Source organism: Astatotilapia calliptera, chromosome 23, assembly GCF_964374335.1.
Source record: "Astatotilapia calliptera chromosome 23, fAstCal68.1, whole genome shotgun sequence".
Classification (NCBI taxonomy): Eukaryota; Metazoa; Chordata; class Actinopteri; order Cichliformes; family Cichlidae; genus Astatotilapia; species Astatotilapia calliptera.
The window spans coordinates 24,533,705-24,559,891 of NC_137443.1; the positions used below are offsets into that span (position 1 = coordinate 24,533,705).

At 40.2% G+C, this 26,187-nt stretch overlaps 1 protein-coding gene and 1 long non-coding RNA gene across 11 annotated transcripts in view; one reads left to right on the forward strand and one right to left on the reverse strand.

The window, feature by feature from the left end:
* The first annotated feature begins 4,462 nt into the window (after positions 1-4,462).
* LOC113017657 (uncharacterized) lies at positions 4,463-5,621 on the forward strand. 2 transcript variants are annotated; one of them, XR_013905166.1, is made up of 2 exons: positions 4,463-4,945; positions 5,030-5,621. It is a non-coding gene; the product is annotated as an uncharacterized LOC113017657 (long non-coding RNA). The 2 variants fall into 2 exon arrangements; XR_013905165.1 differs by having other exon boundaries at positions 4,463-4,924.
* A 10,402-nt stretch (positions 5,622-16,023) lies between these two features.
* The window catches only part of inpp4ab (inositol polyphosphate-4-phosphatase type I Ab), a 78,902-nt gene continuing 68,738 nt past the window's right edge, over positions 16,024-26,187 (reverse strand). For all 9 annotated transcript variants that reach the window (XM_026159895.2, XM_026159898.2, XM_080297794.1 and 6 more), the window contains one exon: positions 16,024-16,522. In XM_026159895.2, coding sequence (XP_026015680.2) covers positions 16,390-16,522 — 133 coding nt within the window. In that variant the 3' untranslated portion in view covers positions 16,024-16,389. The remainder of the gene's footprint in view (positions 16,523-26,187) is intronic.

Sequence of the window (26,187 nt, forward strand, 5' to 3'; positions counted from 1 at the left end):
ATACAACTTTGCAAGCAAAAATAAATCTCATACTTGCAGATTCAAGTCTTTTTTTTCTTTTTCTTTTTTTTACTTGATTTTGATTAAGGATTAAGGATCTCCTGATGTTTAAAGAAACTGAAGTGCCTGATAGCACCTCGAAGTGAAGTCTGACTTTGCGGAGGTCTTCCTGTCACTGGTTCTAAAAGTCAGGGGGTTGTAAACAACATCCAAGGGGCAGGAGTTGGACTACCAAAGGATCGGGTCCACACAGTCCACGTGGAGCTGAAATGTGTGTGCGCATGTGAAGTTGACTAAGGTGAAAATTTAGAATATGAAATAACAGTTTGGTTAATGTTCGATTTTAATATGTAAAACTTTACACAGAAAAGTTTCACCTGAAAGGCCGTGTGATGCTAATTTTTAATGATTTCTTTCAACTGTTCTTTTTCTACGGTGGAATGATTGTACAGCTTAAATCTTTAATGTAACTCGTCATTGCTCTTTGCAGCATTAAAGTGATTGTTTGACAGCACTCATTGAATTGACCAATACTCAGAACAATGGGAAAGTTCAAGGAACTCCAAGTGACGATCCAAGAAAGAGAATTGTTGATTTACCCAAGTTGGGAATATTTTTTGGAGCCAACTGCAGATTCCAAGATCATCCATTTAACTCACTGTATGCAAGTACAGCTGTTATTAAGATCTATCACCATGTTTTAAAGGTCTGGAAGAAGACCCAAACTGTAAAGTATCATGACTGGTAAAGGTGAGGCTTTCAAACCTGAGAACACTGTACCAGCTGTCAAGCATGGTGGTGGTAGAATCGGAGGCCGTTTTGCTGCCAGTGGTAATGATACATTATACAAAATGGTTGGAATAATGAAGGGGGAGGACTCCAAATTCTTCACTTCAAATTAGCAGCTAGATGGTTGAAACTTGGACACAGTTGGGTGTTCCAACATGACAATGATCCCAAAAACATAAAAACTGGTTACAGAACAGATAAAGCAGGCTAACACTGAGCTTCTAGAATGGCCTTCCCAAAGCTCCGACCTCAACCCTGTTGAAAATGTTTGAACTGAGCTTAAAAGCCTAGATTGTGCCAAGAAACCACCCAATTTAAATGAATTCTTCCTATTCTGCCAAGAAGAGCTGTTAGATCTGAGCCAGGATTATTCCAGAAGCTTGTTGGTGGCTACCAAAAGTGTCTGGTTGAGGTCCAACATGCTAAGAGACATTAAGCCACAAATTAATGGGAGTGTATATGTATAAAATTAAAGTTGTGCACACAGTTCTTGTTTTTTAAAGCTTTTATAGATAGAATTATATAACATACATTAACTTTTTCCACCACTAAAAAAAGAACAGTTCAAAGAAATCATTAAAAGCCCCCAAATACCATGAGATTCATGCCCATGGGTGAGTAAACGTTTCAAAGGTTTTTACAATCTTTGACCGACCAAAAGTCTGAAAGTAACTCACATTCATGTTCTCTGGGTAGTCTGACTTTCCACAGTAAAACCCTGAAATGATAAAGATTAAAAAGGTTGATTTAAGAGTCATGCTCATTTAGCCTTCCCACCCTGGAGTTTCCTGTTAGCAGCACAAAATTCTCATATGAGTACAGAAGCTCTTTACAATTAATGATTTATTTCTATGTGACAAGTCAGGACTGATGGTTGTGCTGGCATTCAGGGTTAGGCTTGGCAGCATGAGTACAAGTATGACGTTTGGGACACTGTCATCTACACCTTCTAGAAATACGTTAGGATTAACACAGCTAAATGACAGGAATGTCTAAGATGTTAACACCCCCTGTGCTACAAAGACGCCATCTTTTAACCCCCATGTGGCAATTTCAAAAAAAGTCTTATGTTTATTATAACTGCAGAACTACAGAGAGATAAATCTTTGGAGAACCACGAGCTGAATTTCATTTGAATAGATCAACTTATTTGGTATATGTTGTCATTCATGGCACAGTTTAAGAAGAAATGGCAAATTTGTGGGGAAACAACGAGAAAATTATGAACTAAAAAAATTTACACTCATAGGAAAAAAGGCTTTTAGAAAATTTTATGGGGGAAAATGACATTAAAAAAACAAAACAAAACAAAACCCGTTAAATTGGTTAAAAAGAAAATGTTGGTTAGCAAGTTAAAATTTGTTAATTTATGAGAATGATAAATTTACAAAAATGGAAAATGACAAACTTATGAATAACATGCAAATTTATGAGTAAAAATGATACATTAAAAAAAAGTAAATTATGAGGACAAAATAATACATTTACAAAAAAATTGTTTTTACAAATTTACAAGACAAGAAATTGTAATTTGGAAATTTGTGAGAAACAAAGTGTAAGTTGGAGGAAAAACTGATCTACTTACAAGGAGAAAATATGAATTTATGAGAAAGACAAACATGCTCATAGTTTTTAAAATGAATTTGATACTTTAATTTAAAAACTTGTTTGTTTGTTTCCTCAGGATTGGTCCTCCAGCCATTCATTTTATTCTTTTTCACCATCACCTTCCACATACACCTTAATTCTTCGATTGTTACCACTTGTGTGTTTGAAATAAAGTAAAATTCACGTGTATACAGCCTGTTTTTATTTCCCAGGTTAAAGCACAGCTGACGTGACGTCCGTCTCTACGTTCGTTACTCGGTTAGTGCTACTATCACAAACAGCCTCTCTGGAGCCAAACTGCTGGATTAAACAACCCGCGACCTTTTGTATACCCGTTTTTGTCGGTAAAACTCTAAGTAGCAGCCGCAGCCGCTTCACAATCCATGCTAGGTAATGACACGGTTGTCATGGAAACAAGACTCCTGCTGGGCTCCTCCGCTGGAAGGTCCCACCGCTGACCGCTTACCAGGGTTCCAGAGAAACACCTTGAAAGCCCTTCATAAAGTCTGGAAAACTGTTGCGCAAGAGCACTTCAGAAACATATTTTAAAAACTATTAACAGTCTGGCTGCTTGGAAGCAAAGTATGAAGAAGTCAGAACTGAGCTGTTCGCCTGGCTTTACAGCGCAGTGACTCCCCCGTGTGGCCAGATGGGTCATTGCAGATAAACGGCAGCCTGAGTGGAAAACACAAGCAGTCATAAAATCAGGGGCTGATCTAGAGAAATCAAATGGGGTGGCCAAATCAAAGCCTTTAAAACACACACACACACACACACACACACACACACACACACACACACACACACACACACACACACACACACACACACACAAATGCACGTGTTACATATGGTTAAAATGATTCAAAGGAAGTATGTATACGTGTTTAATATAAATGTAGCCTATAATTTAATTATTTTCTGTAGCAAACACAAGTAAACATTTCAGTTACATAAAGTTTGTGAATTTTTGGTTTTTATACACTGTATAGCCTGTATAATAAATAAATATGTAGCCCAATAAGTATAAAATCCAGAAAGCTACACAACATGGGGCAGTTCATTTACAAACACATGTCTAAGTAAAGTGTCAAACTTTTTTTCTTAGAAAAAATCTAATTGATGCATGCTTAAATTTACACAAAATGTAACAAATCTACACTGCCATGAACAAAAATTTAAACCTAATTTTTCATGACTTGTTGCGTTAACCCTCTGATGTCCAAAATGTAATTCGCCATTTTTGACTACTTTTGATTTGACATTTGCATTTCACCTTCAAATTGTTCTTTTGTTTGTGTTTGGTTTTTTCCTTGCTTGTATCATTCTTTTCACCTCAGCCTCACGTCTGAATTTACAGTTATTTTTTCATTGACATATTGTATTAACACAACTGATCTGAAATCACACAAAAAACAAAAATCCTAGTAGTACTTATATTTTTTTTTACTGTAAAAACCACAGACATGTTTAGTAAATTATTTTCACAACTTGAAATGCAAATATAAGTTGTAAATTTTGAAAATTTCTGCACAACTTTTCTAAACAATAAAGTTATATACAACTATTTATCTAAAAATGTAGCCACTCCTTCTGGAACAAGAAATAATGCTTCTGTGCTGTGGGCTGAACCATTTGTTAATGGGGGAGGGGGGGTATCACTATGTAATATATTCAGTTTTAGAATTTACATTCAGTGTTAACTGTTGCTAGGCCCAATGTTATCTTGTTTTAATAAACAACACTGTCATATGCAAAACTAGGGTGGCACAAGATCATTTAATATACTGTAATATACTCACATATCTATATTATTGCTAATATATATTGTAATATATCTATATCACTAAAGCACTTCTGGATGGATGCAAACTGCATTTCGTTGCCCTGTACCTGTGCATGTGCAATGACAATAAAGTTGAATTCTATTCTATTCTATTCTATTTTAGGGTGGCACATGCCACCCCATGCCACCCTTCTAGATCCACCTGTGACAGATATTGCTGATTTATTATGTTAAAAGCAGAGCTGGATAAGAATTTAAGCATTACCTTGTGATGGGAAGATGTTTTGCAAAAACTAAAAAGTATTTAGTTTTTGAAATAAATATGCAAATAAGTTGGGTTTTTTGTTTTTGTTTTATTTAAAAAAAAGGATAAATCTAAATTTAAGCCCAGACTTTGACTCTGCCACTCCAAAACCATAATTTTGTGGTTTTGAATCATTCTGAGGTGGACTTTTCAGATCATTGTCCTGCTGTATAACCAGTGTAGGGACTAGCGTGTTATTAAGTAACGTGTTACAGTAACTACGTTATTATTGTGGTAACGAGCACGGTAACTAGTTATTATGCCAAAACCAGGAACGCGTTACTCGTTACTGGGATTTAGATATGTAACAAGTGTCACCTGGCAGTTTGTTGCTCTCTGCCAGGTGATTGGCTGAAGAGCTGTGAAAAGGTAGTGGGTGTGTGGGGTGAAGTCAGCGCTCTTCTGTGGAAAAAACCAGAGGCAATTAATTCACTCAGGTGCGAGTGGGTACACTGTCGGTAAGAGACTTTTGCCATTTTTTGTTTGGATCTTTTGCTATTGCATGTGCCTATTTTTTTTAATGTGTCATTGGACTTTTTTAGTGTGACCACGAATTTTAATAGAAGAATTGATCAAGCCCTAGATCGACTGCGCGCAGGGAAACTGATCAATATTGTAGGTATATTGAGTGTTTGTTTTAGTTTCATGATTTTGAATGGTTTTATAAAATTGCTATTTTATTGGGTAATATTTTAATTGATAATGTTGTTTGTTTTTCAGCTGTGCTGTCTCTGCTGTCCTTTTTTTGTTCTTTTGATTGATTTGTAATTTTGTTTTGGTTAGTCCGTCCAGCCGTAGAGGCGGTTATTGATTGAGAGTAAGTTTTGTAAGGGCGGACTAACCTCTCTTTTGTTTTTTATTTTAATTGTTTGTGCCACTTCCCTTTATCTCTCAGATCACAGGCCATACATAGCACTGATTCCCAGCTGCGCTGAGACCCGAATTGTTTGCAGTGTGTGCCACGATTGCAGTGTCACTAAGCGGGGTGTGACGGGTTGTAGTGTTATTTCGCACAGTTTGTGTGGTAAGTCTCATGTGCAGCTGGGATATCAGCAGGATGTGTTGTAAGTCCTGTCTGGAAACGACTGGGAATTTGTATGTTTAACTTATGTAATAAATAAATGATCAATTATTTCTTTGCCCCGTTTACTCATCCCTTGTCCTCGGTTACATTTTGGCGTTGTCGACAGGTTTCAAGGGAGTGGCCATTTTGTTTTGTTATTTTGTAAGGACAGCAGGGACAGGTTTGTAAGATTGGAGAGAAGGAGCAGCCAGGTCTCGATCGCCATCATGGAGGGAAGCGAGCAACAAACAATGGCCCAACGTATACAGGAGTTGGAGAATGAACTTAGAGACTTGAAAACAGCATCTGTGGGTACAGAGAGGCCCTCTACATCAACAGGAGCTACAGGAAGTGAATCAGAGACTGTGAGACCCAATCCTGTGGTATACGTACAACAGGATAGGAAGTTGGACAATATGGGCTCACTGACTCTAGATGAGTGGATTGAGCAAATGAGAGACTTTGTGCGCACGAGAGGCAGAACAGAAAAAGAGCAAGCTCAAATCATTTTTAACCATTTAGAGGGTACTGCACGCACTGAGATAAAGTTTTTGCCAAAGGAACAGAAAGAAAATGTTGAGAAAATTTTTGATACACTGAAAGAAATGTACAGTTGCTTAGATTCCCACATTTCTTTGCAACGCAGATTTTTCAATCGTAAACAATTAGAAGGCGAGTCCTTAATTGACTTTTCTCATTCCTTGATGGCCTTAATGGACCAGATTATTAAAACGGATGAGGAAGCCGCAAGAAAAGCTTCAAAAGATCTGCGTGATCAATTTTGTGATGGTGTTAGAGATCTGACATTGAGGATCAGGCTGAGAGATTTGATTAATGCCAACCCACAGTGGACGATTCGTGAGGCGAGAGCCGAAGCGACCAGGTGGATGGCACAGTATGAGAATCAGCCTTTTAGGTCTAGATATAATCAGTCTGTTTCAGTCTCTGCAGATATGCAAGCTTCTTGTGAAAGTGTCGATTCTAGAACATCAGAATATGCTGAGTTGGTGTCCCTTTTTAAAGCCCAACAGACACAATTAGAGTTGGTCATTAAGGCATTAAACCCACAGGAGGTGGCTGCTTCTAGCAATCACACTTCTCGACGTAGAAGGACGGTGAATGGTAAACCCATTTGTTTTAGGTGTGAGCAAATTGGACATATTGCCCGATTTTGCCCGACATTACCCAATTCTGATGGAAATCAGCATGAAAGAGCAGCTAGGGCTGATGGCCAAACTACTGGGGCGGCGGAAAACTAGTACCCACCAGTGCACAGAGCCACACACTGGTGGGAGGGTTGCAAGGCTCCAGTAATGTAGAACTCGGTCATCTAGTTGGTGAATGCTTGGAAGGGGAGGTTGATTTGGGTGGGGTTATTATTTCATGTTTGCTGGACACAGGGTCCATGGTCACAACAATCACAGAAAGCTCTTTTAAAAATAACTTTTCTCATCTCAGTGATAAAAAGCTTAAAGACTGTGGTTGGTTGGGACTTAAAGCAGCTAATGGCCTACAAATTCCTTATTCTGGGTATATTGAGTTGGATGTTACAATCCTGGGAATTCACCTACCTCGTCGAGGGGTGTTGATTGTGGGAGATCCAACAGATAGCCACATGGCACAGAAAAAGATATCTGTACCTGGTGTGTTAGGAATGAATGTATTGAACCCCCTTTACTCTGAATTGTGTAAACAATATGGTTCCGACCTCTGGGAAGCTCCAGTTTTGAAGACTGCGCCACGTGGTTGGAGAAGAGCGTTGAGATACTGCCAAATGATGGAGGCCATGGCAAATTCTCCTGAACCCCATCGTGTTAGAGTACAGGGTAAGAAGTCTTTCTGTGTTCCAGCTGGAACGCAAAGTTATGTTCCTGTTACCTGTCCAAAGATGCCTGTGAATACACCTATTGACCTCTTGATTGAACCCCTCGGGCCTGATGATGGTTTTCTCCCGGAAGGCCTATTGGTGTCTCCTTCATTGGTAAAGGGAGAAGGAGGGGAGGCTTTTGTTCCAGTGACTAATGTTGGTAAAACTGATGTCTATTTGACACCTCGTCGGGTGATTGCTACAGTTCAACTGGCCAGTGTGCTAGCAGAGGGTAACTCTGAAATACAGGTCTCTGTAAATTCACAGTGTTGTACAGCTTATATTTCCAGTCATACAATGGCAGACAATGCAGCGGAATTGGATCTGCCTGAATTTGAAAGTCTTGAGGAGAGCGAGAAACGGCAAGCAAAAGTTTTATTGCAGAAGTATAGCGGCGTGTTTGCCAAGAATGAGTTGGATGTTGGTTGTAGTAAATTGATCACTCATGAAATTCCTTTGATAGATGAAACACCAGTGCGACAACCATACAGGCGAATCCCTCCGTCTCAGTATGAACTGGCAAGGGATCATATCAAACAGCTGCTGCAAGCTCGCATCATCAGAGAAAGTAGTAGTCCGTACTCATCCCCAATAGTTCTTGTTCAAAAGAAGGATGGAAGTCTACGCATGTGTGTCGATTATAGACAGTTAAACGCCAAGACCAGAAAGGATGCATTTCCTCTGCCAAGGATTGAAGAATCCTTGGATGCTTTGACTGGTGCTCAGTGGTTTTCCACTTTGGACCTGGCTAGTGGTTATAATCAGGTGGAAATGGCTGAGAAGGATAAGATTAAAACTGCATTTTGTACCCCATTTGGTTTGTTTGAGTTCAACCGCATGCCGTTTGGTTTGTGTAATGCACCCAGTACATTTCAGCGCCTGATGGAGCGTTTGTTTGGAGATTGCAGACATCAGTCGGTGCTTTTGTATTTGGATGATGTGATTGTTTTTTCATCCTCCGTGCAACAGCATTTGGAGCGGTTGGAAGAAATCTTCTCTCGTCTGGATAAAGAGGGGCTTAAAGTGAAACTCTCCAAGTGCCAGTTTTTCCAGAGGCAAGTGAAATATTTGGGGCATGTGGTGTCTGCCGAAGGAGTTTCTACTGATCCAGATAAAATAGCTGCAGTGCGGGATTGGAAAACGCCCAGCAATCTAGCAGAACTGCGTTCCTTTTTAGGATTTGCTAGTTATTATAGGAGATTCATAGCTGGTTTTTCACGCATGGCTGCTCCCTTGCATAGATTGGTCTCTGCACTCCTCCCTCCAGGTAGAAAAGGTAGGACCCCCCCAAAACCGTTATTGGATTTTTGGGATTTGGAGTGTGAACAAAGTTTTCATCAGCTCAAGGCTGCTCTGGTTTCTGCACCAGTGCTTGCTTTTGCTGATTTTCAGAAGCCATTTACATTGGAAGTAGATGCAAGCTATGGGGGTCTAGGGGCAGTGCTTTCCCAGGAGTATGAGGGTAAATTGCGGCCAATAGCTTTTGCCAGTCGGAGCTTAAAGCCTACAGAGAGGAATATGAGAAATTATAGTTCCATGAAGCTTGAGCTTGTAGCTCTCAAGTGGGCCGTCACTGAAAAGTTTAGGGAGTATCTTTTGGGTCATCGTTGCACTGTATTTACAGATAATAACCCACTAAGCCATCTGTCCACGGCAAAGCTAGGTGCCACAGAACAGAGGTGGGCATCAGAGCTGGCCGCTTTTGATTTGACCATAAAATACCGGCCTGGGGCTCAGAATGCTAATGCAGACGCATTGTCCCGCCTACATGGAACTGTAATGGAATTGGATGGTCCATTATCTAATGATATTGGAGTGCAGTGTGAGATGATTCCCAGTGTTCAGGCAGAGATAAGTGTTTTACCTGGTTGTTCTTTCTCTGATCTCTGTACGTTACAGAAACAAGACCCTGTGATTGGTCCCTTCTTAAAGTATTGGGAGGTGGCCAGGTTGCCAGATTCAAAGGAAAGAGATGGTCTTGGTAAGGGTTCGAGGGAATTGGTCCGTCAATGGGGGCGGATGAAACAAAGGGAGTCTGTGTTGTATCGCTGCACTCATACTCCTGATGGAGTGAGGGAGGTTGACCAGCTGGTGCTGCCACAGTGTTTACAGGGCCGCGTCCTTCGTTTACTCCACGATGAGCATGGCCATCAAGGGGTTGAGCGTACACTGCAGTTGGTGCGCTCGCGATATTATTGGCCGCACATGTATGCAGATATTGAGAGATGGTGCAGAGATTGTGAAAGGTGTGTTCTTTCTAAGGCTGTTGTGCCAAAGATTAAAACCTTTATGGGTAGTATTTCTGCATCTCGGCCTCATGAAATTTTGGCAATTGATTTTACAGTACTTGAACCCTCAACTGATGGTAAAGAGAATATTTTGGTAATGACTGACATCTTTTCTAAATATACTCAGACTGTCCCTACAAAAGATCAGCGAGCCAGTACAGTGGCAGAGGCTTTAGTGAAGCATTGGTTTCATTTATTTGGGCCTCCAAGCCGTATACATTCTGATCAGGGGCGAAATTTTGAAAGCGCTTTGGTGCAACAGCTGTGTAAAATTTATAAGATAGAGAAGAGTCGGACGACACCCTATCATCCACAAGGTAATGGTCAATGTGAACGATTTAATCGTACACTTCATGACTTGCTGCGTGCCCTGCCTCCTGAACAAAAGCGCCGGTGGCCGCGGCATCTCTCCCAAGTCACATATGCGTATAACACCACAGTACATCAGTCAACTGGTATGACTCCATATTATTTGATGTTCGGGCGAGAGCCACGGTTGCCAGTGGATTTTTGGTTGGGTGCTGGCAGTGAAGTTGATGAGGATGTCACTCTTGAAGAGTGGGTACAGGAACACCAAAAGTCCTTGGCTGCTGCATATGATGTTGTGCAGCAACGGTTAGAAAGGAGAAGGGTTCAGAGAGATTTGAATTCCTCTAAATGTGCTAGTCCTGATTTGGAGCAGGGCGATTTGGTGTATATGAGAAACCACTCTGTAAGAGGTCGCAATAAGATTCAAGATTTTTGGGATCCCACGCCCTTTCAAGTAGTGCGACCTCCTCCTGGTCATGGCGTAGTATATTCAGTCGCTCCTGCTGGGCACACTGGTCCACTTCGACAAGTACATCGAACTGAGTTGAGAAACATTCCAATCAGGGAATTGGATGGAGACCAAGATAGTGGCCTACAAATGTCAAAACAGGATGATCTAACCGGAATGTTGGCCACAAATAACAGTATGGTTGATGAAGTGGAACAGATGTTTACAGAACAGGGAGATGGAGGCGATTCTGCAGTGTTGGAGGAGGGGACGTTGAGTCCCACACATGTGGGGGTGCCCCATTTGGATTGTTCTGGGGACCTAGAACCTGGGGAGGAAGATGTTGCCAGCTTGACGCAAGGGTCTCGTAGGTCAATGAGGAAGACTGCTGGACAGCACTCAAACCCATTTAAATTGCCACAATCCATTATAAAATGAGCAAAATTTTAAGTGTGCTCTCTTTTCAGCTCATCGTCGGGTCGCCGATGCCCTTTGAAGGGGAGGGTTGTAACAAGTGTCACCTGGCAGTTTGTTGCTCTCTGCCAGGTGATTGGCTGAAGAGCTGTGAAAAGGTAGTGGGTGTGTGGGGTGAAGTCAGCGCTCTTCTGTGGAAAAAACCAGAGGCAATTAATTCACTCAGGTGCGAGTGGGTACACTGTCGGTAAGAGACTTTTGCCATTTTTTGTTTGGATCTTTTGCTATTGCATGTGCCTATTTTTTTTAATGTGTCATTGGACTTTTTTAGTGTGACCACGAATTTTAATAGAAGAATTGATCAAGCCCTAGATCGACTGCGCGCAGGGAAACTGATCAATATTGTAGGTATATTGAGTGTTTGTTTTAGTTTCATGATTTTGAATGGTTTTATAAAATTGCTATTTTATTGGGTAATATTTTAATTGATAATGTTGTTTGTTTTTCAGCTGTGCTGTCTCTGCTGTCCTTTTTTTGTTCTTTTGATTGATTTGTAATTTTGTTTTGGTTAGTCCGTCCAGCCGTAGAGGCGGTTATTGATTGAGAGTAAGTTTTGTAAGGGCGGACTAACCTCTCTTTTGTTTTTTATTTTAATTGTTTGTGCCACTTCCCTTTATCTCTCAGATCACAGGCCATACATAGCACTGATTCCCAGCTGCGCTGAGACCCGAATTGTTTGCAGTGTGTGCCACGATTGCAGTGTCACTAAGCGGGGTGTGACGGGTTGTAGTGTTATTTCGCACAGTTTGTGTGGTAAGTCTCATGTGCAGCTGGGATATCAGCAGGATGTGTTGTAAGTCCTGTCTGGAAACGACTGGGAATTTGTATGTTTAACTTATGTAATAAATAAATGATCAATTATTTATTTGCCCCGTTTACTCATCCCTTGTCCTCGGTTACATTTAGGCTCGTTATTCGTTACTTCGTGTGGTGGCTATCGCGGAGCTTCCACAGATTCAATAACATTAGCAAATGGTGGAGGCCAGCAGGTGGACGAAGGAAAAGGGAGGCAGGAGGAGAGACCCGAGGCGGCCGCCGGTCCAAGTGTCAGGTGAACTGAACTTCAGATAAGAAGTTATGACCTGCAGTCCATCTGGGTCAGATATGAACCAAGTTTAGGTGGAGTTTATTTTCGTTATGCTGACTTTTTCGTACTGCGTGCTAGCTAGCATGACGGAGTTTCTATACAGCTGGGTGGTGCTATGTTACTGATGTTGAACTTTATTTTGTTCATAAGGTTAATTATTAGAGTTGCCAGCCGTCCTGTAAAAAACAGAATCGTCTCGTTTTCAGAGAAAATATTTCGCGTTTCGTATTGAGGTGAAGAGGAACGCAGTTTGTCCCGGACTTCAGCTACAATGAAAAAGACACAAAGCTGGAGTTATTCTGTGTTTACGCTGCACAGCTGCCTCTTCTTCTCTTTCTCTCCTGTTTCTACTTCAATCATGAAACTGATCAATGATCAGCTGATCGGCTTTTCTCTCTCGTTTGTTCATCGCTCACTTTGCGCCAGAAAGAAGAAACCAGTGGATGTAGCGCTAAACAACAGCAGCACGTTTAAGCTTGATCAGCTGTTGTTAGAATTTATTTAATATTAATTTCTAGTATCAGCTGATGTTTGCTGGAGCCACAGCTGTAAATCTGCTGGTCATGATATCAGTTTGGTTATCTGGTGAGAGCAAGGCTGGACTGGGTCAAAAAATCGGCCCGGGCATTTTAACTAGACCGGCCCACCAGGATAAAGATTGAAAATGTGACGTCATTCAGGGGTAAAAACCGCAAAGGATTCTGGGAACTTGTGGCAAGAGGTACTAGCGCACGCAGGCTTTCAATTGAACTCAGTTACACAGCGATAAAAAGAAACACAAAAAATGTCAAGAAGCTGTTGTATTATTAACTGCAATAGGCGGTCGCATGACAGCCACAGGAAGCCGACGGGTAAAGAGATCGTTTTTGTTTTTTTGTTTTTTTATCGGATTACGTCGTTGAAGAGAAATTTTTTAAGCCATGTTTCCGAAGTAAGAGCCGACGGATGGTCTGGATATACCAAATATAACGTCTCAGAACACTCGAGCTCACATGTTAGTCTGCTCCAAGCATTCCCACAAAGGTCAGAGTTTTGTAGTAGTTAATGCGTCATTTTTCTTAACATAATTGGTGATATAGGTTACAAGCAAGTCTGGCGCTGAACATAAATTGTCGCGCTATGCTCCTTTATTTATTGTGTTTATTGTGCATAAATAGTGAATTGTGCTGACACAATATTGCGTTTCGCTTCTGTTATTATGGTACATTGACAAAAACACATACTTTTATTCACAGGATAAAACAGGTTTTTTCTATCACTAATTGCCCAGTGCGATTACAGCATACAATATTATTGTCACTGCTACATTTCTGTGATGCTACCAGAAATTATTTCCACTAATTAATTACCGTTGAGCTCAAAGGTTATATTAATAAACGGTTAACGAATGTGTATTTATGACGACGATTTGTGAGACTGGTAAACTTATGATATGTACGATGGTCTTTCGTTCTACACGGTGCGTTTCAAGGTCCTGTACCCATCCGTCGGTAAACTGTACCTGGGCTTGTTGCAGTGACCTGAAGTTACTGAACTTCATGAGTGTATGCACTCACTCCAAGAACCGTATAATTATAAATCTGAGCGTGGTGAAAGTTGGGCAGCACGCTAACGTCTTTTGTCCACTCTGTGTGCTCGTAAGGGTCTGACCCTTTCACACCTTTGAGTTTTTTTCTCGTATCTTTTCTTTGTCTTTTCGTCGAGTCTGTCTTTGTACGGACCGGCATTGTTCTCCTTCGTTTTGTACATTCCATTTTTGTGCGGCAAAGAAAAAACAAGAAGGTATTGGAACCGGAGAATGAACGTTTTGTGGTGCTGCAAATGCTTGCATTTGATGCGGTACTTGGATTATTTTGCCACGAGTTCCCGGCATGCAATGCGCGAAAATCACGTGATTGCTAAACTAGGGGGCGGGTGCATCCGGCCTCCTCGGCTGTAATTGGTCCAGCCCAGAGTCGATCATGACCAACTGGCCAATCCAACACCTTTCATTATATATACCCTTCCTAAAAAAAAACAAAAAAAAAAAAAAATCCATCGGCCCATAAAAACAAAAAATCACCAGCGGCCCACCGGGCAAATGCCCGGTATGCCCGATGGCCAGTCCAGCTATAGGTGAGAGGGAAACATGAAGATGTAACCAGGAGATGTCCTTACTGGATCATCAGAGCTGTGATGGAGAAACAGGTTTACCTTTTAGGTGACATGAATGAGTTGAAGGGAAGTTATGAACTGTTTCTGAGAGACAAATAACACCAGGATCCTTTTTTAGGTAGCTGACAGCTGGTAACTGTGCAGGGGTGGGTCTAGCAAAGTGTTGCCAGGGGGGGCCAGGTAGGGCATTAACAGGGAAAGGGGGGCACGAAGAAATACTTTTCTTTCTTATTCTCATTTAAAATATCTAGCTTTAAAAAATAATTATCTGAGTCTTACAACAAACGATTGATAGATTGAAGCATATATACCATCAGAACAGTGTACATCACTGTCACAACAATGTTTGTTTTCATTCAAAAGCTTTATGATTATTCCTATAATGGTGGGCCGGTCTCTAGTCAAAATGCCCGGGCCGATTTTTTGTCCCAGTCCAGCCCTGTGTGCAGCTCATCTGCAGCCTGGTGTTACCTACATCTTCCTATTCAGAAGGCAGAATTTCTGAGTTCTGAGTACAATCGAAAGCACCACGACTGCAGTTTTTGTGTTGGATGTAAAAAGCGCACATGACGCTGTGACGTAGGCTAGAATCATGGCAGTGGTCAACAACGGTCTAGGCGTGGGATTTCTCTTGTGTAAATATGCACAGTGCACTTGTGGCAAGTAAGCAAGCTAGAAGACTGCAATCTTGCTGGGTATCCAGTTATGGAAGCAACACATTAACAAGATAATTCTGAGTAAAACCAAAGTTACTTTCCCTAGTAACTAGTTACTTTGAAAGTAACGAGTAACTTGAAGTAACTGAGTTACTTTTAAGTAGCTAGTAATGTAACTAAGTTACTAATTTAAAGTAACTTACCCAACATTGTGTATAACCCAAGTGCTCTTGAGCTTCAGAGCATAAACTGATGGTCAGACATCCTCCTTCAGAGCAGAATTCAAGGTTCCATCAGTTACAGCAAGTCGTCCTGAAGCAGCAAAGCAGCCCCATCACACTACCACCACCATGTTTGACTGTTGCTGTGATGTTCTTTTTATGAAATGCTGTTAGTTTGATGTCAGATGTAACGGGACTTAAACCTTCCAGAAAGTTCAGTTTTTGTCTCGTCAGTCCACAGAATATTTTCTTGGGGATCATCAAGATGTTTTTAGTAAATGTGAGACTGAGACAAGCTTTTGCGATCTTTTTGGTCAGCAGTGGTTTTCTCCTTGAACTCTTGCATGGAGGCCATTTTTGCCCAGTCTCTGTCTCACTGTTGAAACATGAACTCTGACCTTAGCTGAGACTAGTGAGGCCTGCAGTTCTTTAGCTGTTGTTCTGAGTTCTTTTGTGACCTCCTGGATGAGTCGTCGATGCATCCTTGGAGTAATTTTGGTGGGCTGGTCACTCCTGGGAAGCTTCAGCACTGTCCCAAGTTTTCTTTATGTGTGTATGCCTCTCACTGTGGTTCACTGGAGTCAGAAATGGCTTTGTGACCTTTCCTAAACTGACAGATGTCACTGGCTTTGTTTCTCAGCCGTTTCTTTGCATCATGGCCTGATGTGTTGTTGTTTGCGATCTTTTAGCCTGTTTCACTTTGTCAGACTGGTTCCATTTAACAGATTTATTGATTCAGCAGGTCTGGCAGTAATCTGAGTATGGCTCATGAAACTGAACTGAAAGCTTTCCAAAATGTGGTTAGTCACATTATTAATCAAGGGGGTGTTACTTTGTCCCCCCCCCCCAATCTTCGGTGTATTGGGAAATTAACAAGTGCAAATATAGGTTTATTAAAACTAAGTCTGTTTGTATTTGTATTTGTTTGCATTTGTATTCATTTGGAAAGAAGTCAAACACAGTTGCAGATTTTCTGATATTCTTCATCTTTATTGTAGAACAGAAATTATGCATCCTTCATATCGATTACATCAGTACTGGAAGTGGAAGTGAGGCAGTGCTTTTCTATAATAAAAAATAAAAACATTTCTAAGCAATGTGTACAGTACCTAAAAACAGTCATTCCACTAAGGTGGTTTTTCGTCTTTATTTTTCAGGACGGAGCTACTGTTTGTTAGTGTGACATTCAGTCACTCAGTCTACCTCCACGATAATCTAATCTAAAACCTCTACAGCAGGAACCAGGCCACATGATGGTGAAATTATACAGTCTCTCATCACAGTATCTTCACTGTACTCAGTTTGATCGCATAGCAGTCCTCTGATCTCCTCCAGTCAGGTCTCCACTTTGCCAAAGGTGCCGTCGGGCGGTCGGTAGTGTCTGGGGAAGGCCTTGAGCTGCAGCGAGTTAAACGCGTACTTTCGGCATCCGACGTTCTTCACAGTGTTTTCTCGCCTACAGCCCTCGCTGAGGAGACAGGAGGAGGAGGAGGAGACAGAGGGGAGAGAGGGCGTTCACAGGCAGAATGAGAGCAAAAGGAAAAAAAAAAAAAGCAGAAATGATGACTTGTGCACATGATGAGAAGAAAAGATGAAAATGATCATTCAACCATGAGTGCAAAGGACTAAGAGTTCTGTTAGAGGACACACGTCTCTTCATATGAAGTCAAAGGGAAACTCTTGTTGATGGATTGAAATTCTGGGATAAACTCAATTTTGTGAACTTGTAAAACTAACACTATTTTCAAAAGGAAATGGATTTAAATATTAAACAAAGTTAAAATATTATAAAAATCTATTCTATTATTTCTCCTGGTTACCATGAAAATTAAAGGTAACTTTAGTTGTTGTGATGCTGTGACTCCTCAGCCTTATTTTTTTTTTTTAAACCAGAGCTGTCCACATAAGGTGTGAATGTGACTGAGAAGTGCTCACTGTGTGGTCGATTTCACTTCAAATGGAACCAAAATTAAAAAAAATAAATTTAAATCACATTATATTCAGTAAGACTCAAAACTAGAGACCAGTGAACACATTTCTGATAGTTTTGTGATTATGAAGCAGGAGATTGAATGAGAAGCAGGGTCAATTTTGTCACAGATGTCTGTAGAATGACTGATTTTTATAGGCACAGGAGTAGAAAGAATGCAGGATGGAGACAATGGATGAAAACATGTTTTACAGGTTTTATATCTAATCTTTATATCAATCTAATCTACCATGCAGACAGGCAGTCAGATCACTAAATGTAATGTTAGTACAAATGACAGAAAATAAGACTGAAACTTTAATTTAAAAACGTTCAACAAAAAAAACAAAACAAAACAAAAAAGCATCTGTCTCAACCCGAGAACACTAACGTCAGGTAATTTTCACCAACGTGATATTAGCTACGTGATTTTCATTGCGGTGCATTAGAGCCTGGAGGGTCCCGCCATGATTCCTTTATTTTGTTTTGAGACGTTGCATAGAGGTTACGTAGAGAAAGGAGAGTACTGTTGATGTTAAGTATGTTTTAACAGTATATCAAGTAAAATAGGCCCAATGTTAGTGACAAAAAAAAGCACATTAGGGTTCAAGGGTTAAAAAAAAAAAAGTATTTTTTATTATATAAATAAATAAATAAAAAAAGCCTATGGATTATTTCACAATAGCAATTCCTGCTTATGACCAGCAGAGGTCAGTAAGTTTACACTCTTTCAAATTTACTCTAGAAAGGCTCAGGTGAAGCAGTCATATTTTAAAGCAGGCACGGTGGAACTCCAGGCCTCAAGGGCCGGTGTCCTGCAGGTTTTAGATATCACCCTAGGTCAACCCATCTGAATCAAATGATTAGTTTGTTACCAGCCCTCTGGAGAACTTCAAGACATGTTGAGGAGGTCATTTAGCCATTTGAATCAGCTGTTTTGGATGAAGGACACATCTAAAACCTGCAGGACACCGGCCCTTCAGGCCTGGAGTTCCCCCACGCCTTAAAGATCTCTGGTTTGAGACCAGGAGGAGAGACACTCATCCTCAGGGGGGGTCACAAGCCAGTCACCACTAAGGCAGCAGCCCAAAACATGTTTCTTAACCTGATAAACAGCATGACTGCTGCCGAATTAAAAAAAAACAAAATCCATTCATAGACACAACAAATGCACATTATGACACATGGACTGACAAACACATGAATAAATAGATAAACGACCTCCAAATTGTCTGCTACCAGCTGGATAATCACATTTGTCTCTTTATTCAGAGCACAGCTGAAGCATGTTCAAGGATAGCCAGGTAGAACCTGACACGTTAAAGCAGGTTAGAATAAGATGAGAGTGCAAAACTTTAAAGACTATAAAATATCACACGGTTTACATTCTGCAGGTGGATGCAGGAAGCATTTATTTGAGCAGGAAAAGGGGAGGTTTTCTGGGGTTCGCGATACTCAGCGAGATAAAAAGCCTTTGGACGTGAACAAGAACAGAAAATCTGGTACCATGATTTCCTGCTGTTTGCTAACTTAAACAACAAGAGAGCCACAAAACCAGTGCAAGTCCGTCAAAACGAGGTTTGAAAACACCTGCAAACAGAGAAGCAATCAAATCCACAGCTAACAGTCACAACACAACAAAATACATATAAATATGCATATTACAGGGAACTCAACAACAGTCATGTTCAGCTGTGACCAAGAGTAATGACAGCGTGACAGTTATGGCACAAGCATTATAATAATCAATATATACACACTCTACTTTGGAATAACCGCAGACTATATATATATGTATACATATAGCAGACAACAATATGATAAATAAAGCATTTTGGCAATACAGGCATTTAAATATAGTTTATCTACAGCAGTACAAATATATTTTCTGATATATCTGATTTCCTAAAAATAAATAAATAAATAAAGCAAAGGAAAAGGCAAACTGATGTTTTCTCTTCAGGTGGATAATATAACATTAGATTAATTTTGTAGGAAGCACTTTAGGGTAGTTACACCTGCAGGTATAGTGGGACTCAATGTTCAAAGTATCTGAAACCACTATCCCTCACTGGCATTTAGTCTTGATCAAACTTCCACAACTTTTTACCATTTCCCAATAATACTTACATTCCTACTGCTCAGCGATGATAAGTTTTGATATTATTTTATTTTTGAATAAATGCTAAGCTCACAGAGGTAGTTCAACAGATGATAAGAAAGCAATAACCTTAAAACTAATGCTAAAAACCTCAAAAGCGGTGTATAATCACTTAAATTGAGACAATTTGTAGTTGCATTGTTGCTGGATTTGAGCTAAAAAAAAAAAGAAAAAAAAAGTTGACCCCACACTCACATTAGCATGCTAAGCTTCCGCCAGCAGATAGTTAGCTTTAGTTAGCTATATTGTTGATAAAAAAAACAAAACAAAACATATTTTATATTAATTAAAGATTTTTTTAAAAAAAAGAGCTTTAAGGGTGCTGGTGGATTTTCAAAATACCTTTTGTAGCTTTTCACAAAGCCTTTTACCCAGCTTTATTTTTAGTCTTACTTTAAAACATTAAGCTAGCTTACAGCTAATAGACAAAATGGGTAAAAAGGAATAAAATGCTAGCCTGGCTGAGTTCAAAAGAAACAAAATCCACCAACCAGCAGCTTTAAAGACTAAAGGCCCTTTCCTTTATGAGCAAAAAAGTTAGGACACAACATAAAATGTAAATAAAAACATATGATGACTTACAAATCTCATAAACTCCCATTTTCTTTACATAGGAAAAATATGTTTAAACTGAGAAAATGTACCATTATAGACGGGCAGAGTTTCTCAGAAGTAAATGGACTCTCCCAAAAGTCTAAAAGTTAGTTTCCTCAGTTTACAGATATTTATAGACTGCTAAAGCAGAGGGGATGCTGCACAGCAGTAAACACTGCCCTGTGTCATGTTGCTACCATCAAATTCAATTTAAGCTAATATTTTTATTTCTCAGTTTAAACTTTGTATGTTTTCTCTGTTGTACTGTGAATAAAATATCAATGTGAGATTTACAAATCATTGTATTCTGTCTATATTCACATTTTACACAGTATCCTAACTGTAATTACATTAACAATGTAAGATTGTTAAATATTTAAAGAATAAAAACAACTTTTAGTTTTATAAGATTAGCTAAATTAAGCTAACTAGCCGCTTTATTAAAAATGGTACCAATCGTCTCACTAACCTTCCAGGAAGTAAATCCCCAAATTTAATATTATTCTTTTAATATAAAGCACAAGACTGATATTTTACTGAAATTACTACACGTATACTGCATTTCCTGTGACACAAAACATTTCTCAATACAGGAAGGATCATTTTACTGTAGTATGTGACTGCTTAGAGGTCATCAGCATGGGTAAGCTCCCCAAAGGAAGCTATTTTAGTCTGATCCATTTCCATACTGGGTCGATCTTAATGAGGCAGAGCCTCTGAACTCTAGGGAGGCAACCGATGCTGATGGTTAGCTTTACAAGCAAAGATATTGATTTTTACATTATAGATTTCCAATATGTAAAACAATCCAAGTGCTTCTGGTTTCTAACACAGTTTCCACATACATTGTTAAAGAGGACCTACTATGCTTGTTTCCAGCTCTATGATTTTATTGGCGCACTGTATTAGAGTAGCTATGGATGGCTCACAGTTCAGATATACTTAATATTTCACAGAGGTCCCTCAGTTTATCTTCTGTCCCTAACTTTCTCTTTAAGGCTACAGTCACACAGGCCTAGAGACTGGTCAGCAACCCCTGACAGGTTTCAAAGGAAAATCATCTATTTCTTGACATATTTGATGAGGTTGCTGGCTATCATTGCATGAAGTCAGCTGCAACAAAATCCTCTCTGCGATTGCTTTGGTCTGTCCTCGTTCCGCGCTCAGTTATCCAGGTAAGAAAAGTCCAGACAGCTGACTCTGTTCATCTGGATGTAGCTTCCCAGTCTTCAACTAGCCACTGCAAGTTCAATGCCAACAGTTGTCATAATTTTGGTTGTGCTACAGTCTGTAACCTTATCCCTAGTGCAACTGTAGTTTTAAAACTGAAACCAACAACTTTTACTTTGAAGGCAAATTTTCTGAGTTTCTGGTTTGAATGAAACATGAAAAGTTACAATCTGCTCAGAACCAAAGCAATGACAAGGAGGTTTTCGGTAGGGCACCATATACTTTACAACCTAGCAACAACAAGCAACCCCCAGCAATCAATCACCAACTGGTTAGAGAATACACCCTTTCCCCTTCCAATTAGGGGGTAACTAGCCATCAGTATGACTGCATGAACAGGGTTAACAATCAATTTCCACTTGCGACTGCCGACAAGCACTCGCAGTTAGTTAGGGAACCCTAATTTTTCCCTAGTGAACTGTGGTTACCAGGCATTGGCAACTGTTCTCTAAGCCTGCGTGATTGAGACCTAAGAGCACCCTCACCTGAAAGTCTACTTTCTTTGAATAGGCCAGTATCGGGAAGCCTGCTGAGGGGTAGCACTGAATGCTTTGCGAGCTGTACTGTTAGTGCCTACTAGACTATTTTCACCGAAGTTTTTCTCCTGTGTGAAAGTTTTTTTAATAAGAATTCCATTTAATATGAATTTCCTGTCACAAAAGCCCTTTTTCCATTAGTACCTATTCGGTTCGTCTCAGCTCAAAACAGCACGACTTGCCTCAAATCGTTTTCCCCCCATTACAATCGAGTACCACCTACTTTACTTTATTTATATAGCACTCTTCACAGGATAAGAACCACAAAGGTGGACGTCGAGGCAACGATATACCTCCTGCTTGGTCTGTGGCTTTTTTCCAGACTCTGGGACCACAGCGTTGCTTTTTGAACCCATTTTCCTTGTTGCCGGGTTTTAAAAGTGGCAGTTTTGATTTTCCTGAGGGAGACGCTCTAATGACTCATGGAGTGACGTCACTGACGAGCCAATAGGTGGCATGCAGTCTGTTGATGTCACATTTTTAGATTGCCCTGGATCGCTTGGAACCCTGAGCGAGTAGGTGCTAAAAAAAACCCCCAAAAAAACCCAGTACCTGGTACCAGGTACTATCACCTAATGGAAAACCCAGTAAATAGTAGCGAGACGACACGAGTAGGCACTAATGGAAAAGGGGCTATATATATTTAAAACTATCCATCCATCCATCCATCCATTCGCTTCCGCTTATCCTTTTCAGGGTCGCGGGGGGCGCTGGAGCCTATCCCAGCTGTCATAGGGCGAAAGGCGGGGTACACCCTGGACAGGTCGCCAGTCTGTCGCAGGGCCAACACACAGGGACAGACAACCATTCACACTCACATTCACTTGCACATTCACACCTAGTGGCAATTTGGATTATCCAATTAACCTATCCCCACAAGCTGCATGTCTTTGGACGGTGGGAGGAAGCCGGAGTACCCGGAGGGAACCCACGCAAACACGGGGAGAACATGCAAACTCCACACAGAAAGACCCCGGCCTGATGTTGGAATTGAACTCAGGACCTTCTTGCTGTGCAGCAACAGTGCTAACCACCGTGCCACCGTGCTGCCGTGCACTAAATAAGAAAAAAAAAAGCAAAGTAGGTCCCGTTTACTTCATTCTCAATATAACCAAAATATCATGGAAGCCATGGAGTTAGTAACTGGGAAATAAGGCTCTTCATAATAATACAATGATATAATTAACAGTGGGCATATCAAACATCAAAACAACATTCTTATAGGAAGCTCTATTAAAAGTGCATAAAGTTAGATAAAATCAAGAAGATGATTAACTGATGATCCAGTGGCTTAATTAGTTGGCATGTATTTTTATTATTTTAGCCATTTATTAAACATGAATGCCAAATATTTGCGTTTTTAATGGTAAATTTGCTATTTTAAAAATATGTTAGTAAGCAAATTATCTTTGGGTTCTGGACTGTTGGCAAGGTAAGACTAGAAACAACAGTTAATCAGCTAACAGAAATCATCACACTGGGATCTTTATTTGACACAAGAATGCCTGAAACAAGAGGGACACACACTGCATTGTGTATTGGTCCCTTGTTTCTAGGATGCATAAGCCAAAATGAATGCAGACATCCCATCTTTAATAGCCTAAACTCTTTGCATCTTAACACCTCACATTACTCATCAAACACTCTACTGTCTCTATAAAGCTCATGTAAACATATCGGCTGGTACAGATAAATGCTCTAAAGGGTTCACAAGCTGCAGCAATGCAAACACATTTCCCCTGAATATCCTACAATCATACATTCCAGTTACAAGCTGCATCCTGAAGTACGCAGAGATCAGTTCTGTCAGTCGGTGAGACAGAGCTGATCTCGACTGCATTGTCCTGAAAGCTGCAGAGCAGATGTGGGTCGAATCGCTGACTTACTGCATCTATTTTGGCACACTGGGACCAATTAAAGTGTTTGAAGAGTGCCATCGCTGGCCAGTCTCAGCCTCTGGGCAGGTGAACACCAGGATGTGACGATGTCTTATAAATGAACTGAACCCATAAATAACACTCAGCCAGACTGGAAAAACCTGAGTCCATGAAGAGATAAAAGAATGACAAAACAGCCACTCATGCCTAAACTTTAAACTTGAGAGGGTCACTTTAATGATAATGAGCAAATCCAGGCTACAGGACTTTTTTTGTTTTGGCAGTAAAGACAGTAAAAGATAATTAAAAGTATTCTGGTTAATTATGGGTCATATTATTGCTGTGTAGTCTGACTTGAATTTTAACTGATCAAAGGGGTACAATTCAAAAGGTTGCTTTTAGTTAAATATGTGATTATTTTAATAAATATTACTAGCATTAGGAGATAATACTGTGATGGCGATGACGGCGACATCCTGCCAGACGTACGAGCCAGGATTAATGAGGCCTGGATAAAGTGGCGTCAAGTCACTGGTGTCCTGTGCGACCGATGAATGCCCGACCACCTCAAGTCAAAGATCTACAAGAGTGTAGTGCGCCCTGTGGCCCTTTATGGATCAGAGTGTTGGCCAGCCACCGCAAAGCACGAACAGGCCCTTAACACAATGGAAATGCGGATGCTGCGATGGTGCCTGGGCCTGACACAATAGGACCACGTCACGAACATCGACATCCGGAAGCGGCTGGGTATTGCACCAATCACAGAGAAGATGCAAGGAGTGCAATTGCGATGGTATGGGCATGTGGTCAGAAGTGATTAAAACTCTGTGGCAAGAACAGCACTGCGACGGCGACCAAGGGGCAGACCAAAAAGGCGATGGATGGACCAAATTAAAGGCAACGTGAAGAATATCAGCGCCAACCTGAACGACGCCCTTGGCCGTGCCAAATGGAGGCGGCTTTGCAGAAAAGCAGACCCCGCAGAGTGGGAATAACGCTAGGAGGAAGAAAAAGAAGAGGAGCTAATACTGTGACTACCTGATAAATCAAAGTTTTTGCTCCATTTTTGGTCTCCACCAGCTCATGGGGGAAACAGCTGACACTAAAGAGCAGCAGGAGAAAAGTAAAACAGTAAAGCTGTGCAATGCAAATACAAAACACTGGACTCAAAGACAGTAAATTGTGCCACTAAAGTATAGGCCTGAACATACCTACATACCTACCTATGAAAGGCAGAAGAGGAAGTAGTTCCTTCCAATGTAGACAATCCGAATGATATAGTTTATTTCCACTGTGTTCCTGTTAATGATAAACTACAAATTTACCCTAAATTACTAAAATATCGATATTTTAATACGAGAATCGATTCTAGAACATAAATGACTGGTATCGGAGGAATCGATATTTCAGTATCGCCATCACTACTAAATGAGCATTTCGACATTGAATCTACTAAGCAGGGCAGCTTTAATTTTAATAAGGAATTAATTAAAGAGAAACTCAAAGTTTTTTTTAGTTTACATTAGTTGTAGTTATTTTTATTTTGCTAACTTTTACAGCAGACATTTATCATATTTAGACTTAAATTAAGACCAAATTAACTGCAAAGACATTTCCAGTGTATTGTTATTTATTTTAAGGCAGCTATGTGGTTGCATCATTTCAAGTAGTTTTCTTTTTCAAAAGTCTAGTTGTTCATTTTATTCCAGTTAACTAAATATTTTTTTCCACATCTATTTTTTAACACTGGTTTGAACGTAAAAAATAACAGCTTTCACATTGATGTTACTTATTTTGGCACACTCTACACTCAATATAAGACTGTTAGATTGTTCCGTCTACTAGCGACAATATTTCAGCTTTTATGATTTTATTTTTGTGGGTGTGCTAGGAGTTCGAAATACTGCTTGTACTTGTGCCAATACGCATTTAGTCGACACAGTTCAGAGCAGTATTCCTGCTCAGTGAACTCCTCTTTTAAAACGGGTCACACATGTCACGGGGCTTTTTGTTTAAGGCTAAATGAATGTGAACAAGCATAGTTTTCATATCAGCAGCACAAGTGTTTAATGTCCATCAAGTAAACGGTCAGTTAATGGGTTCAGTTCATTTTTTCTGATTAAACAGGGCTATCAGGTGATTCCTAACACTACCTCACATAAACATTTCAATAGGCTGGATCTAAACAAAGACAGAGACAGACCCGGATCTGCTGGAAAGTGCAAAAGCTCAGGCAGAAGCAGGAAAATGCTTCCACCGTCTATAAAGAAGCAGGAAGACCAAAAGAAACAAAAACAAGCAAATGCTGCCTTAAAAATATATATCTAAGCAAGCGCGTACTTGCTTCATTTTGGCACGAGATAAAAGCTTTAGGTTCCTCCACATTAGCGTGTGGGGCAAGTGCAAAAGCACATGGAAGACAATGATAAACCAAATGTTCCAGAAAATGTTTTGATGATATAAGCTGTTTGCGCTGAGCTTAAATCATGAATAAAATAATCATCTGATTGCTACTGTGGGTCTTTCCTGAAAGCAAAGTTTAGATATCATCTGCTTATCCTTATACACATTATATACTCTTTACAATAAACTGTTACCTTCCACCAGTGAAGGGTAAGGCAGAGTACTAACTGACCATCACAAAGGAGCAAAATATGTCCATCAGAGGGCGCTATACACTAAGAAAGAAGTAATACACTCTCGTTAGGCAGTACTGGAAGTGGATAATCCTGTGAGTTACTAAAGGTAATATCTTAATGTCTTTTA